At 43.7% G+C, this 17,260-nt stretch overlaps 1 protein-coding gene across 1 annotated transcript in view; it reads left to right on the forward strand.

Annotated features, from left to right (window-relative positions):
* The first annotated feature begins 9,385 nt into the window (after positions 1 to 9,385).
* Positions 9,386 to 17,260, forward strand: part of LOC139288177 (contactin-associated protein-like 4) — an 82,502-nt gene continuing 74,627 nt past the window's right edge. The window contains exon 1 of the mRNA XM_070909443.1: positions 9,386 to 9,479. Within this exon, the coding sequence (XP_070765544.1) occupies positions 9,401 to 9,479 (79 nt within the window). The 5' untranslated portion in view covers positions 9,386 to 9,400. The remainder of the gene's footprint in view (positions 9,480 to 17,260) is intronic.

The following is a 17,260-nucleotide window of genomic DNA, read 5'->3' on the forward strand; positions in this document are numbered from 1 at the left end:
TGAACAGCTGCAAAGCCAAGTGATTCATTTCATTTAGAAGCAAATTAGAACACATCAGGAGTAGTAGCTGGATAGGCCGCACTGTCCGGCAAACCCCCTTATTACCTGGCACTGATTTGCTGGAGTAGAATGAGAGCGCCATGGAACATTGACAAATGTTGATTACTTGATGTTATCTTCGTATTCAACTTTTTCATACAGGGACGCTTTGCTGAGCACACATGCTGTTTTTTTTTCTTCTTCAGCAGAAGTTACATACAATTACACCGGGGAGCAGTCCAGCACGGCTCTCACTATTTGCCCCTGAGCAAGTCCAATTACGATGATGGGCACGGTCACCATTATAAGCTCCGATATGAAATTTCATCATCTCATATCAGCTGAACTCGACCATAAAGGACACTGGGGTGGAATAACCTCCGTTTTCTATCAATATTCAGACAGTGAGTCAACTGACACGTCGCTGCTGAAAATCCCCAAGTTAAATGCGCTGTGTTCAAAATATGCTCCAAAATTCACTGGGTGTAAAAACCTGTGCGAAATGTAAATGAGCCGGCTAAAACTATAAACTGGAGATAAGGGCGATAATTGAAGTTGATGCGGACTGTGGGCGTCGGCAGAGAGCCCCTGGTGTATCTGGATTCTCAGACCCAAACATGCATGAATGTGCACCCCCACTCATCTGTTCTTCTTTCTGACCTCCATGCACCCCTTCGTGGATTTCAGCTGATGGTATTTAACCCTAGTGACTACATAAAAGTGGATATTTACAATATATATATATATTTTTTATATATGCAATTGATTCGGTTCAGTTTGCAGCCAAATACTGACGCTTGACAGCGTGACAGCTGAATGTTGCAACCATTTATTACTTATTTCTTTTTGCTAGTCATTTCAACCATTTATCCATTACACTTTTGGCTATCTACCATTTGCGTTTCGCCATTTCACCCTTCTATCCCACTAGTTTTAGCTTCTCCACCATTCCTCCAATACTTTTAGCTCACAATTCAAGTCAGTTTGTCCATTGGTTTTAGCCAGCTATTTGAAGCATTTGTTCATTACTTTCTGCTGTTTGGACTTCTCTGCTCGCTCTATAACTCTTTTTTTTTTTTTCATGCAGTCTTAATTAACATGTAGTGTTCAGGTTTAGCTGACTCAATACAGGATGTGGATATATTGTTTTAATAAAACTGTAATTTCCATTTTTTTTTCTTTAATTAGTTGAGCTACTCCACAATCTTTCCATGTACCACCCCCGGCAACTGTAGAAGTACTCCCTGAGGTACAAGTACCCCTGGTTTGGAATCACTCATGTGTAGAAAATAGCATGCTGGAATGCACTGCAGAGCCATTAAAAAACTCCCTCTTGTTGGGAGATTCACAAAAAGGGCATCTCTCTACTCATCTCGTCTATTGAGAGGGTGCAACCAGGCACGTCGAAGAAATAGAAAAAGCCATGCTGAAGGGAAAAATCAACAATAGTAATGTGAATAAATGAAGAGTTAGATGCCCAGTGGGGAGCTGGCATTACTGGACTCGCTGGTCTGAAATCTAATGCTAGCTTTGACTGGATTCATGCTTGACAAGCAAAAGAGAGAAAGAAGCATTGTGTCGGCGGAGGACTTCTGTGTCTGTTTGTGTGTGTGTGTGTGTGTGGGGGGGGGTGGGTGTTTGCGTGACTGTGACTCCATGAGGGAGCATAAGTAGGTGAGCGTGCATCTGTTTACATATTAATGTGCAAAAAGATTTCAATATCAAAGCGAAGCGGATGTCTGGATAAATGAGGCAATTATTTTCACCGACTCCACCGAGACTCATTTGCACTATATGCTAACTAGGGTTAACAGCAGGTAAGGAATGAATACCATAACAGTAGATGCTATCTGACACACAGCTTAATTATGTCCCCTAAATAGATTTGGAGGAAGCGAGACTTTATTTAAAATGTGTAACCCAAGTTGTAAAGTGTTGGGGATAAACAAGAGGGATCTACAAAGGGTTAAACACAATAAATGGTTAGTAATAAATAATAATAATAAGTGGACAAAAACTCCAAATGATCAGATCCCAACATCTTTAACGTCTTTTGAATCTCATTATTTTGTAAGAAAGCGCATTTGTTTCTTCAGTATTTACAATTCCAATCTTGCCATTTCATGTTTTCTTTCACTGTTTACATCGTTTTCACCCTCGCGTTCTATGATTTCAGTGTTTGTTGTTGTTTGTTTGCTTCCCTGAAGATTACTTTCGTAACTTTGTCAGGAAACGTGCTATGTAAATACTGTTTTAAGCTCTGACCTGAATCCGCTCTGCGGCCCACCTGACCTCCGACCTATTTTGCAGAAGAAGCAGTAAGTCTGTAATGAAAGTCAGTATATTATCAGCATCTTGATTCAGCCCCAGACAGCATGGGAATCCATTTCACATTTTACAATTACTGTAATAGGAAGAGAAAGTAGTTTTTCAGCCATAGGTTTCATTATACTAGCTGCTAACCTCTCTTCCTCCTTGCTTTTCTTCACTGGGGCTTATTAATAAGCCAGGAAGCCTTCACTTCTTTGCCTTTGCTCATTGCGGTTTGACTCTCCCTCCAGAGCTGCTCTGCCTCTGAGGGTGTTAGCCTGACTACAACTCCAATCTGCAGAACAGAAACCCGTACAAATTGCTTAATGTAGGCAGACAGATATGAGATGAAGCCAGCACTACTTACTGTCTCTGCACCTTCGGATCAAGCTGTAGCCTGCTGCCTCCTGCCACCATCGCTAAGCCCTGCATTCGGCCTACAGGGGAGGGAACCTAGCCGAGCGTACAGACAGTGGGTGGTTTGAAAACTGGACAGTTTTTTTTTTTTGTTTGTTTTTTAAAAAAAAAAATCATCTTATAATTGTACTGGCTTTTATTCCTTTCAACTGTTTCCTTTTGAGTTTCTGTTTTAATAAAAAGCGCATTCGAAATGGAATTCCTGCAGAGCATAGTCATTATGATGACGCTTAGCGATAACAAGTATGACTAGAATAAAACATGTTTGTATCCAAAGCAGAACGGGGGATATTTTCACAGCAACATTTAAAAGACGCCTCTAAGAGCAAACAAGTCAGCCGGCGGAGATGAGACGAGGCGTTTTCCCAATGTGCGAGAAATTACTTTTCTCTCACCGCTATTGCAGAATGGTTTCACATTCCGCGCTGATTGTGAGGCAATTTCATCAGATCGTCCAGATACGGCAACAAATAATCAAGGGGACAAATAGCATCAATCCAATTTTCAATGTTGCTTTTCACGGGAGGAGGGGACGCGATGGTGGAATTAACGCTCCCATCTGTGACACAACGCCCTATTGAGAGAGGGAGTTCCTCTGGGAATTCTCGGACGCGATCTCCGCGCTTCACATGTGTCTCGTAAGGGAGAGGAAGAGCAGAAGTCCTTGAGGGACCAAAGCTGGTACAGAGAACAGCGATAAAGACAGATACACAGGAAGAGAGACTGGAAAAGAACACGGATGGCTACTTGGCTTTGAATCTCAGTATGCTTTAACCTGTAGATCCATCAGAGACTGATTAAGATGCCCAACATTTAATCACAAGCGTCCTCTACAACAACCGAGCCTCTCGAGATTACGCGTAACGAATGTTTTGAATGGGAAGTGGACAAGATCACAAAGCAGAGTCTAAAATGTGTGACAGAGCAACTGAACACCAGCTGAAAATCTTCCCACCCTCCTGCAGTGACAGGACTGTTCTGACTGTGTGCTCTGGTTCTGATGGGCCTTGTCATTGATTGTAGTCTGTTCCGCCGATCAAAGAGAATGATTGTTAATTGCATGGTTGCGCTGGGAATAATGAGGCATCCCCATCCTCATGTTCTCCCAAATAAACTCTAATAATACCAAGATATTCTTGTTACCACCAAGATATTATTATATGACTGCGATGATATTACCCTGTTGCTCCCTTCTTATTATTGACCTGGAATGTAGAGTGTCATACCCCTCTCTCTCTCTCTCTCTCTCTCCCCCTCACCATTTCCTGTCTGCATGTTTACTGTGACCTATCCAATAAAGGCAAAATGCCAAAAATAACAACAATAATAATCTTTAAAAAAAAAGAAGATGAATAAACCCCACCACCCTTTTCATTTTTGGTAAAGGGGTTTCTGTAGACAGCTGATATTGTCATGACATAGTTCACTGCTTCTTCTGTGCTGTCAACAGGTGGAGCACTGAGAGCTAACGGTCGCTGTGTGTGTGTGTGTGTGTGTTTATGAGTGTAACATCCTGTCACTCCAGCACTCAGTCCTTCCCTCTGGGTTGATATTACCTGCTTTTTCTCACGCATCACTTCAGAGTCAGAAGCCAGGTTTAAACGAATCTGCAGAAAATCCGCGAAAGAAAATGCGAATGAATGCGCGTTTCCATCCATTCCCATCTACCATTATGTGAATATTAGAACTTGAGCGCGTCGAGACAAACGGTGCGTGGTGCTAATTCTCCAGTCGGGTGCCATTAAACCGCCGCACAAGAAGAGGGCACAACTTTTTCCATCTCAGCCAAGCGTAACCTTTTATTTTTCTTCTCTGCGATATTTCAATTTTCTTTGAATTTTCAGCGCTTCCATTCAGCAGTTTTTATGCACAAATTGAATTGGATAAAGAAGAGGTGGATGGAAAAACACCTAATGTTCTTCTCCTTTGCTGCACATGAACGTGTGCCTCCACTCATTTCTGCTGCCAGCTAGCATTCCTCACCCTGCATGCTTTGTTGAATATGATCATGCCGCCGCTTCATCAGTGTTGGCAGTGCACTGTATCAGTGGGGAAATGAACCGGGCGCCGCGCTGCTCATTCTGACTCACCGCTAAGGTCTTGTTAGTGTTCATTTGTGGGGTACAGTGGAGCAGGAAAACGGAGCCTTGCAGGGTGGATTTATGCCCAAATAAGCCTCTTTGCACCTGTATGATCATGCATATGCAAATCATATGTAAATCTCTCTACGTTCTCCACACTATGCTTATTTTTAGGTGACATGATACAGTGATGGATTCCCTTATGCTTCCAAATACACCCCCACATTTCTGTAGCACATAAGCACAGCACGTATCATTCAGAATGGCGCCCATCACTCACCGTGGGTCCGGCCCTTTTGCAGTAAAATAACCTGTGTATAGGTTTTTCTGGCAGGCGACCTCCTGCGGTCACGTGTGACACCACCACCTATAAACCTCTAAGACCCCCGCTAGATCTGGCCGACTCAGACTGCTGAAGCCGAGCTTCCAAGCATCAGCTGAACTGAGGGGTGAGATTGTTATTGTTTCTTATTTTACTTTATTGATCCCAGGGGGGAAATTACACCAAGTAGGTGGTATGCACCTTCAAGCTGTTTGTGATCCGCCATTTAAACTGAGAGAAGAAGAAGAAGAAGAAGAAGAAGAAGAAGAAGTGATGGGGCAAACAAAGCGTTCTGAAGCACCGAATCACTGAGCTGAACTGTGTTGAAAAGTCAGGCCAAACCCTTGGTATTGCATTTGTGTGGATGGACGGATAAAATCTGAGCCCATGATGAAACAGTTACAATACAAGTGTCTCGCTGCCTCCATTATTGTATTCATCATAATTGTGAAGACTATTCCCGCCTCCGCCACCTGGTCAATCCTCACAAGGACAGTGACAGCGTAGTTGCACAACAAGCAGATCTCTTCAGCCAAAGAATCATTCCGACCAATAACTTTCTCACGTATTGTATTTAGATAGACTTGAAAAAGTCCGAATCCATCCTTTGAGGCACTGACAAATGATTTTGCCAGATTAGAAAACTCTCATTTGGGTACTTTTTGGAGACAAAGAACCTAAACTGCAAATGTGTTGTTCAGAACCCTTTCTTGTCTTAAAGTTGTTAAACCTCAGGTAAAAAGGACACGCTTGTGGAGGCATGTAAGCCTCTCTGGAGGATTTATCTTAGAAATAAAGTGCACAATTTCCCTGTGAAGCAGCTATTAGCCAGTGTAGTTGTGTTTTCAAGGGCTCGTTTGCGTCACAAGTAGAGCAGATTTACACAAACTCTGTAGAGAAATAACACAAAACCCTTGGCCTGATGCATGTGATCCGGGGACGGGAGGTTTCAGTTGCTCAATGTGAAAACAACACCTCATATCCCCACCTCGTCACATGGGGTGGAACAAGCGAGTGATCGCTGTTGTTGACACTGGGGGTCAACACGTGAAAAAATAATGGAAACGGCTGGTCAGCTGTTTGTAAGTGTAACAGGCTCTCCCTTGTTTTTTGAAAACTGGGTCTGTAATTGATTTGTCTCTTAACTGTGTCGCTGTGAACCGACCAGGTTATCGCTGCGCTGCGCCCACAGACAACAGTGCACACAGTGTCCTGTTTGTGTTCAACATGTAGCTCCTGGTATTTTATACTGAGAATACACAAATAGGAGCAAGTAAAGGCACTAATGGTCCCCCCCCCCCATAATGTCTGACTGAAGATTTCGGCCTTGAGGTGGAAAATCAATTTCTTTTGTATTGTGCCCTCCCTCATCAAAGAGAGGCTGTGCTGGCAGCCTGCAACACATGACCCAGATAAGAAACAGCATGCAGTTGAGACCGAGGATCAGAGGTTGTGTGGGTGAACACTAGCAAGGCTAAACTACTGCCGCTCCCACGGATGACCTTCACAGGGAACAACAGAGGCCTCAGTGCTGTTTCTTCCGCTGCGAAGGTCAGTGGTATATTTGGCTTTGTGTTTCCGGGGGTATTTGCGGATGACTGACTGACATTTGTGGCTGTTCATCGAAAGTTCACAACGTGTTCGTGCTGGCCTGTGTGTGACCCTGGGAGATATGGCCCATGTACATTTTAAAATTCAAGCGCTCACTGGCTGGGTATATGTCGAAAGAGTACATACATAATTCTAAAAGTGTTTAGGAGCTTTCTGCCAAACATCTTAATTGAAATCAAAATGACTGATGAGGTGTGTCAGAGTAAAATATTCATTAATCTGAGGCCTTGCTGAATATTCAGACTTTGTGGTGTGAGAGGGGCTCAGAGGTGACAGTTTCTTCTGCTGTGCAAAGGCGCCGTTATTCGGCTGAGATGAGTTGCAGCTGTGAGGTCTCTGGGTCAAATCCGGCCTTCGCTCTCTGCGTCCTTCTTGTCCCTCTTCACTCTGAATTTTCTACAAAGGCATAAAAATTGGAGGGATATTTTAAGGAGCACTTCCCGAGAAAAGCAACGTCGTCCCTAAGTACTTTATTTGGGAGAAAGTCTGCTTTTCAATGTTGAACACGACCTTCAAAGGGAGGAAATACAGTGTACTTGCACTACTGACATCTCTTCGAGATTGAGTATTCAGCCTAGTCTGTGCTTATAAAAATCATATCTGATAATTGCCAACAAATGAAGGGTTGTGTGTTTTCAATATAGCACTGACGTTTCCTGACGATACCACTTGACCCACACAAAACATCTAGAACTGTATTCACCAAAAATGAATGTTTGCGAGGTCTGCTTGTTCTGTGTGGGGCTTTTATTTCCTGCAGAGGACCGGAGGGCCCCATGTGACCTACAGTAACCTCCGGAGATGGATGTGGGGAAAAAAAAGATTTTAAATATAATAGCAGTATAAATAGTTTTGTGCGAGCAATCCAGTGCCATCGTCACCTCTCAGGTGATAATGCGTTAAGTGCGTTCATCAGATCTGGAGGATTTCGAAATAGTGGAATTTTGTTACCTTTCCGTTAACTTAGAATTCAATCAAATGTAATATATGAAAACGTATGCAAAGAAAGTCGCCCACAGTTTTCCAACCAAAACATTACAAATCAAAGAAAAGTGATTAAACACTGACAAAAATGGTGACTGATGATGATCTCCAGAGGGGCCCCTGGGCTACTCAAGAGCCCCTCTTTTGTGAAAACGAAGCATTGAAGTGTATTGAAGTGCCACAGACATACAGCACCCCGCTGAAATAAGGTATGAAAGAGAAGTCACTTAGGAACCCATAGAGCCACTTTCCAGTGTCCTAATTTGATAAAATGCTTCTCAACCATTTAAAGCCCCCCCTCGATCTCAAAAATGCGTATTGCCACTTCTCTTGGATGACCTTCACTGTGCAGAATGATGCATGTGCAGAGTTTTCGCATTCATCTGCTTAAGGGCGGAAGAGTCTCTGTGCTGACCTTCAGCCTGAGTTTCACATGTGTAAGTACTTCGAACTAGTTCAGAAGAAAATTGTGTTCCAATACGCGACTCACACAAGTGTGATGTGGAGACGCTGAGAATGGACTTCTCAGTGAAATAGGAGACGTCTCGAGTCCAGTGGTTAAATGAAACAAATTTACAGACTCTGGATTTTTCAATGAGAGAGAAGGAGACGACGTCATTTTAATAAATTCAGGTTATCTAGTAAGACAGTTAGTATTTCGTTAGTTAATTATATACAAATAGTAGAAAAGGAGAAGTCTTAAAATCACGTCTGGAGGGGGTCTAAAGGTAGACTAACGCAAATGATCTGACCCTCTGCTCGCTCACATATGTTAGAACAGTTTCGTCCGATGTCTCAGAATCACGTCAGTTTGAAAAAGTGGATAAAAAATGTTGTGTTGAGTTTAGCCATGGATAGATTACTAAATGGACCTACTGGGCACAGGCTCAGGGGCCCAAGGGTTAGGAGGCCCCTGGGCTTCACCTGCAAAATGTCCCTGGAAGACGCAAATCAACCAAAATGGGACACAAATCGACTACGAAGAGACAAAATCACTGCGTAGTTTGCTGCGCAGACTGCAGAGGGTTGGGGGGGCCTTCCACATATCTGAGCCCAGGGGGGCCATTGTCAGATAATGCGTCCATGAGTGTATCCTCTGCGTCCCTGGTCCCATGCAAAGAAACGTGAGAATTACGTTGCTTTCAGAAATTCAGATGATTGAGACCTGATAGCTCACAGCTGCATTAAGACAGACAGCAATCAGCCCCGTGCTCCAACCTGTCCTGGGACTCCCTCCAGGAACTGCGAGCTTCTTCAGGATGTCAGCGAGGGGGGGGGGGGGGGGGGGGGCGGTGCGCTCGACTCGAACCCGCAACAGTCTTGTAAAAGCCCTCCCTCCTCTTTTCCCAGCTCTTGTCCCTTTCCCTCCATCACTTGACGGAGGGCAGGCGGTGTGAGAGCATCCTCCCCCCTCCCTCCCCCCCTCCCCCAACCGAGTACCGGACGGACCTTCCACACCGTGGCAGCAGGGCTACTGCAGCGCAGCGCGCCGGAGCGGAGCTGGAGGAGAGCAGAGGAGAGAAGCGAACAGGAGAGGAGAGGAGCAGAGGAGGAGGAGGAGGAGGAGGAGGAGGAGGACGGACTGTCTCCCCTCCGACGGGCGGGATTATACTCTGCAGCATCCCGTCGCTTCAACATGTCTTTGGGGAGTAACAGGGTCGCTGGGATTACTGCGCTGCTCGCCTCGCTGCTGCTCTGTGGGACAGGTGGAGAAGGTGAGCGGCTCTGTGCGCCTCCCGGGACGGAGAGCGGGCAGTTGAGTGCGTTGTTGTGTTGAAAGGTGGTTTATTATTGCACTAAGACAGCACCCGGCTGTAAGGGTACTGGGGGGGTGGGTTTGGCTGACTGATGGTACATATGGCTGTTGGTGAGACTTTTGACCGTCTAAGTAATGATAAATCAGCTCCTTAGGAAAGATTAAAAAGTGTTTTGTTCTTGTCTTTTATACCTTTGCCTCGATATAATAGCAAATGGCAGAATGTGAACTGGTCAAACACGATAAGGGCTCCTTTTTTTTATAAAGCCAGAACCAATCCAAATAACTGAAGTGTGTTATAAATATCTTTATTGATTAATCAACTCAAATGCATACTCCACTTCTCAATTAATCAACTAATGCAATCTATAAAATGGCAAATCAATTGTGAAACACATGCTCATTAAAATTCCAAGATGACCCCTTCAAATGTCCCTTTCTTTTGATAAAACAGAGAAAAGCAGCAAGTTCTCTCATTAGAGAAGCTGCAATTTTGCTCACTCCTGCTTGCAAAATGACGTCAAGGAATATCAAAAAGAGTTCAACTAATGATTAATCGACTAATTGTTTCCAAATCTCCCTCAATTTTTAATTTTTTTTTTTTTTTACCATGATTCACTTTGTAAGACCTCTCACTTTTCTTTCCAAAGAAACTCACGCAGCATTAAGGAGGGAAGTTGGCAGCAGCCGTGAGTCGACCTGTTTCTCCAGTTTGGGAAGGAGTGCCGTAGCTCATGCAGTTTGTTCTGCGAATTTTAGTGAATTAAACAGTTGGCTGGTCGGATCCGACCACCGCGGGCTTGTTGTTGAAGGGAGCGCACATCCTCTGGGGATTTACGGCTGTCAGGTTTTACAGAGACAGCCGATCCCACAAGTTCCGTTCCTATTTTAGCTTTTCCAGCCTCTGATGTTTCCTCATGAGAGAAAGGGGGGGGGGGGGGATTGTGGTCTGTCCGTGGGGATGTGAGGGAGCTGCACGGTAGAATGCTGCTGCTGCTGCTGCTGCTGCTGCTTCAGCTCCAGTTTTATACTCAGGAAAGAGCCTAAAAAGTGGGTGCTTTGGTAAAAGGATGATTTCGGAAGGGAAGTCACTGGAAAAGCTGCTTATTCGATAGCTGTGTGAGAAAACCGATTTCAAGGCATGAGAGAGTTTACCCTGCAACAAGTGTGAGAATAGATAAACAGATAGACCTTCTATTCCCTGCTGCTGTCAAGTCCCTGAGTGCATATGAGCTGTTGTTTTCCTCTCCGGAGGTTTTAACCAATAGTGCCAGCAGCCGCGCTGTTGAAGTAGTGGCTCAGTAAAATCTGATGACCCTTCGCCCCCACTGTGGTTATACTGTACTCCCTCGGACCGATGCCGTAAAACATCGCCGTGGGCAGATCAACGGGAAGAATCACTGACGAGCGACAACTGATGGATCAGAAGGTTTTCACACACACACACACACGTTGTTAATCAGCTGAATGAAGGATGGATGGATGACGGTGCTGGGTGTGGAGGGTGGAGGGTGGAGAGGAGGGATGGGTGCATTGACAGGCATTGTTGTTCCGCGACTGCATTGATTGTTTGGGAAGAGAACGGCTGTAAAATAAACAGGGGTGTTGATGCTATGGAGTGAAATGAAGCTCAGCACATGGAGCTCAAGACCATGTATTTTCACTGTACCACTCCGCTGTGCTCCATACACTGTACATCAGTCAGAGCATTCATCACCCACTTGAAGACCTTTCTCCTGTCCAGATTATGTCTCCTCAGCAGTGGGAAAAAAAAGGTTTCAGCTCAGTAAAGAACCATCACATCATACGTCCTGTTTTGAAGATGGAGGACAGGGGGTTTCTGTCACTGTCACCTTCATCATCTTCAGTGACACTCTCTCTCTGTCTCTCTCTGCTAATATACTGTATGTCTCTCTCTCCCTCTCGCACACACACGTTTATACTGAAGCTGCCCGTGTGGTTCATCAGACGACAGTTCGACAGTTTCTGTAACTTTCTGCAAGCGACTATCCAACGTTCAGCGCCCTCTTTGATTGTGCGTGGAGGTGAGAGAGTAAAATGCTTTCCAGGAGAGGCTGTCGGAACATGTGCACCGTTGTCCCCTCGTGTAAACTGTTTATTCATTCCCTCTCCCACCTCTCTGTGGCGGTCGGGTTTTTCGCCATGCTGCCGAGTGTGGCCGTTCAGAACGGCTATAAACACTTCTGATTTCTGCCAATGTGACATCGTGTCTAATGTAAGCCTGGACTTCAGCCTTCAATTGAAACAGGTATATATATTTTCACTTAAGGGTATGGGGAACCCTAACCAAACGCGTGGACCCGGAAGGCCGGGGTATTATCGAAATATAATAGTTCGTACAACGACTGGTCAGAATGCAAAAGCGTTTATGGCTGTTTTGAACGTGTGGAAAGCCTCCTGTCGTAGCAGACGTGATGAACTGCTGAAATGGGGATAGCGGCGCACACTTTCAGACAACGTACATACGAAAAAGTTATGTAAGTAATTGTGTGAAGAATAAAAAAAAAAAAGAGAGAGAGCTTGAGAGCACCTGACAGGTATGGATGAAGGTTTTAGATGCTGTTTATCCGACAAGCGCCATCACTATTACATGACTAACCAAAGCCTCGCTTACTCGGATTTCACCCAAACCTCACCCTAAAACCACGTCTAGAAGTACAAGACCATACGCTGTTCCAGTTCCGGGTTAAGCTTTATTCATGACAAAGCAGAGTGTGACAGTTTCATGTTAGAAAATGTAGGTCTTCATACCTAAACGACAGAATTTGTTGTTTGTCAGTGCCCTCTGAAACACTCATGAATATTCCCGAAACCGTAAATTGCTTTTGTGAACTGCTGCCTCGGTTCGGTTGAGTTTAGGGGAAAATTCCTGTTGGTTAGAGATGACACAGCCCCCAGTGTTGAAGTCATTAGCTATGACTAGCTAGTATGTCCAGCCTTTCAGTCTGACCTCTTTCTAAGTGGTTTTGTGGCAGCATAACATACTGCCGCTGCCTTTTCTAGTGAGAAAGAAAAAAATAATTGTCTGCGTGACTGCAGGAGGTCACTTGTCAGGAAAACACTGCAACGATGCTGCCATTTTTCTGGTGAGGATTCCCGACGCATCATCATCGTCACCATCCCCATCATCTGTATCGTCACCATCACTAACAATGCCTCAAGCAATCAGTACCCTCTTCCTCCTTTCAACCTCGACTTCAACCTTGTTGTCCCCAAGGGGAAATTTGCCTCACGTATCCACACACACACACACACACACACACTCTCCTACTTTGTTTTGTTTCGTTTTTGCCATCACCACGAGCACCACTTCACCACAAGCGGCGTACAGGTAAACGCGTTTCTTTTGCATTATTTCTAAACAGCAATTCTAACGCAACCGTGTCTTCATTTTGATTATTGCACCGGTGGAAGGAGGAGGTGAACTTCATCTCTCAGATAGCTGAGACCAACCGTGGGTTGGTTAGATGTGTTTGATCATTTAACTAGCTGAGGCTGAAGGGAGAGGGCATTAAGCTGCGGTTATTTTCTCAGACTGCTGGAAATTCATCTCCTCCAGTCCACAGCCAGACAGAGAATAAGTTGGTGAAAAAAACAAAATATGCTGGGAGAGGAGTTGATTTGAATTTGGGCCCAGCTCCCTGCTTCATATGCGAACAGCCCTGTCTCATCAGAATTTATTACTTTTCAATGAGCTGGTGGTTTGCACTGAGAGAACATAAACCTCTGAATGAAATCAATTTGGTGTGAATGTGTGAGACATTTTCTCGGCAAAAAACCCCCGCTGCCCTTAATGCTTCATGAGACGGCGGAGTCTCAGAGAACCACCATGAGGAAAGAGCAAAGTCGCCCTTACTTTTCTTCTTTAGTGTCATTTATGAAAATGTGTTTAGTAAAAGTGGAGTCATGAAGAGGTTTTGATTAAGTCAAGGTTACATAAAGGTGGCAGCGGCTGGTGGCGTGAGCCTGGATCTGCCGGTCATGAATCTAGATTTATTAATCCAGGGACAAGTAGTTAAGCGATAAAAGTGACAGAGAACTGCAGTCCATCCATCTGCCTTTGTGACCTGTGGGATTTTGTGTTTGCCCAAGGCCGGCTCCCCAGTGGATGTCTGCCTCCTTAAAAACAGACCCATTCATCAAACGGCCCTGTCATTATATCAGATGACTTGTTATCGGTCCAAGAATCGGCCACATTCTGCTGAGGTCACTGTTCACTGTCACTCTCTGAAGCAGGAGGAAAGTAGAAACTGTGAGCATCAGCTATTAGCAAAAAAAACCCACAGTGTATTAACGATGAGTGGCATGTTTATTCTGTGAATTAATCACCCCTCCGTGACAGTCTGTCGGTGCTTTATGCGACACAGAAATTCAGTGACAGTTGATATCCAGTTCAGTAAAAACTTCACCACCTTTGTTTTCTTTTCCAAACAGCCGGGATGGTGACAAAGGCATTTCTCCCAGGAAAGAGTGTGTTTCCTGTGACTCAAGAAAATCAGTGGTGGAAGATGCATCCAGATCCTTTGTAAAAGTAGCAATAGCACAATTTAAAAATACTCTCTTACATTGCTATATCATTTCTTATTATATTGTGGGATTATTATCTCCGATGCATTAACACGTAAGCGGCATTTTGATGTTGTAGCTGGTGGAGGGGGGGCCACGTTTCATTTACGTAATATATGTTTTTATAAGCTGTCCGCCTGTTTTGTGTGTGATCATTTGCACAGTAACAAGTAACAGTCAGACTAGCAGTAGTGGAGCAAAAAGTACAAAGTATGAAGTAGCATAGACTTGAAATACTCAAGTAAAGTATAAGTACCTCAAAACTGTACTTAAGCACCTGAGTTAATGCACTTACTTTCCACCTTTGCAAAACTCAAGTGGGTAGTTCAGAAGCACTGAGCCCCCTAAGGGTAATATGAAAGACATTGATGTAGACATGTGTGACTTTCTAAACTGTAGATACTGCATGTAACAGAACTTTTACAGGTCAATCAAGTCAAATCAGTCTCCCCACAAGGTCCACTCTGGAGCTTTCAATCATAGGACATAGTAGTCATCAGTCATCAGGTTTGCCCAGTTTTCATGTAATTGTAGAAGTTCAAATTTCCCCATTTTTTCCCTGAGCCTTTTAAGGACTCCTTGTTCACGTTGGCTCAAGTTCAAAAAGTTAAAGTTTCAAAGTGTCAAAAGGGTTAGGGCAAACTCGACCTGCTGACGAAGATCAGGTGATATGATGCTGCTAAATGGACCTTGTTGTGAGATGCCTCTCTCAACTGCTCACGGTCCAAGGTCAGGAATGAGCTTTGAAGCTCAAAATCTAACATGTATACATTTCCTGCCAAATAGTACAATTCCCTGCTTTTATTCTGAGGTTCAGACCCACATCGGAAGGCTTAACGTTCAGAAAAACTCATCTAGACTACGAACTTGTTGATTTCAAATGAATGTTTTCCCCTTAGATCTGTGTGCATGGATTTCCATATCAGTTTTTTTTTTTTTTTTTTTTTAAGCAGGCAACTCCTGGGAGAGAAGTGACACAGAACCGAAATATTAAAGTTGTGGGCCATAAAACCAAAACAATGAGCTGAGAGATGCTAAAACGTTCTGTGGAGCTGAGGGGAACTGCATAATCGGGTGATGACTCTCTGTAGGTTAATATCTGTTTTACTACATTAGTAATGACTAACTATATGCATCCCAGGTACCTAGGTCTGGCGTATTTCTCCCTACTCCTCTTTTCCAAAACCAAACAAACTGCCTTGATTACTGAGCATTGTTGGGGTTATAAAACTAGTTTTGAAAGTCTCATATACCAACACAGTTGTAGGACTTTTTTTTTTACTGAACGGAGGCTGATCCTTCAGCCAAACGTAATTAAAAAGTGTTAACAATGGACAAAGCTGAGCCCAAGCCAAACACTTGAAGTAAAACAGAGATTTTAAGGACACTATGTTTCTACTTTTGTGAGAAGGAGACAGAAAAGAAGGAAAGAGAAAAAAAAAGAAAGAAGAGGAACGAGAGCAGGAGCTGGTGGAAGACAAAAATGAGGAGTGTATAAAAACAGAGAAGAAGTGGAGGAGTTTGGTTCAGCGCACAGTGTGGACATTCATTGTAGTCGCCCTCCGTCTTTAAGCCATGCAGTGACACTCCCAACTCCTTCTCTCATTTCACCCATCAGTGGGTTTTCTTTTTCTGTGTGTGTGTGTGTGTGTGTGTGTGTGTGTGTGATGTCAGGTTCATTGGCCTGACTCCCCTCATCTCACCTTCACACAGCTGCAGCTCTGTGCTGCACAGCAACTCAAGTCTCAGCAATAAAGTCCTGTTCCTCTGTATCACAATCTTGCTTCTGTCCTGCTGTTGTGAAATAAGTTAAGTGCTTCATTTGAGGACATTGTCACTTTATCCAGGACAATTATCACGATCTGTGCGCAGAACTACATTCATATGAAATGTTTCAGCACAATGGCAGTTTCTTTCAGGTGTTTTCAATGTTGAGTGGCCTTGTCAGGGGTGGAGACATTGTGTGTAGTATTACAATGATGAGGTTGGCATCCACATATTGCTGGGATTGATTGTCAGAGTAAGCCAAACACAAACCAAAGTAATACAATATTTAATATTCACATTTTAGTGGAGGTCATGTGCCTGTAATATGCTACAATTTGTCACAACTTTTTGCTCATGCCGAAAACCGCAGTCACATTTTTTTCTGCCAGTTGTTTTTTTTCTTTTTCTTTCTTATAGATTTTCTGGTACTGATACTACAAGCATGGCCCCTTATTGTAAAGATACAAAGGATTGTTTTGGGGTTTTTTGTATTCATTCTATTAATTTTTCATATTTTACTTAATGTGTTTATAGTGACATCTATTGGTGGTTAAATGAAACTGTAGTTTACGTGTAGTCCAATGTAAATGTAAGCATGAACCTATTACACCCTCGCTGTACCAGATCTTTCTCATGCGGTGCCATATTTTGAAGTCAAGATACTTTTGTGCACATGCACGTTCTAAGCAGCCGGAAACGAATGAGAAAGAATGCTTTTTTATTTTTCCTACTTGTCAACAGTTGGCTCATTTGGCTCCAATCCGTCATTAAAATACAAAGGAAAAAAGTGACCAGCCAAATGTAGCTAGCCTCTGCATGCTAATAACCAGCCACGGAAGCTGATGACCAGCGAAGCCAGTAGCTGATCCGGCTTGGGTTGTTTGGGGAAGGAAACGCTTATAAGTGAGACCCAAGACGCAAGTTGTAATAAACTAGAATTTTCTTTTAAATTATTTTTGTATGTGTTGTAATGCATTATCAGCTTTTCCTGGTATCACATGTCTCAGCACCCTCCCTCGTTGCTACTCCTGCTACTCAACCAATTAAACAAGCAAATTAACATCGGATTAGTTATGAATACAGTTATTAATTACCCAACCTTCTGCTTTGACCTTCCTCCTTTCCGATTTAATGGCAGCCTTTATATTTGTTGGCTTGAGGGGGGGGATTGGAGCAGTGGGAGCGTGCCATGTAAGTGCTTCTTGAAATAAATAGTAATAATAACCAACAGGACTCTTGTTCTTGTACTAATTCTATTCTGACCTCCTTCTCTTTATGAAAAGAGCCTCATGTGACGACACTGGACTTCTGCCCACCCCAAATCAGACACCTGACCCGAACTTCTGGATCTTATTTCTGTAGTTGTGGTCATCACTCCATTTCCTC

Source organism: Enoplosus armatus, chromosome 7 (genome assembly GCF_043641665.1).
Source record: "Enoplosus armatus isolate fEnoArm2 chromosome 7, fEnoArm2.hap1, whole genome shotgun sequence".
Lineage (NCBI taxonomy): Eukaryota > Metazoa > Chordata > Actinopteri > Centrarchiformes > Enoplosidae > Enoplosus > Enoplosus armatus.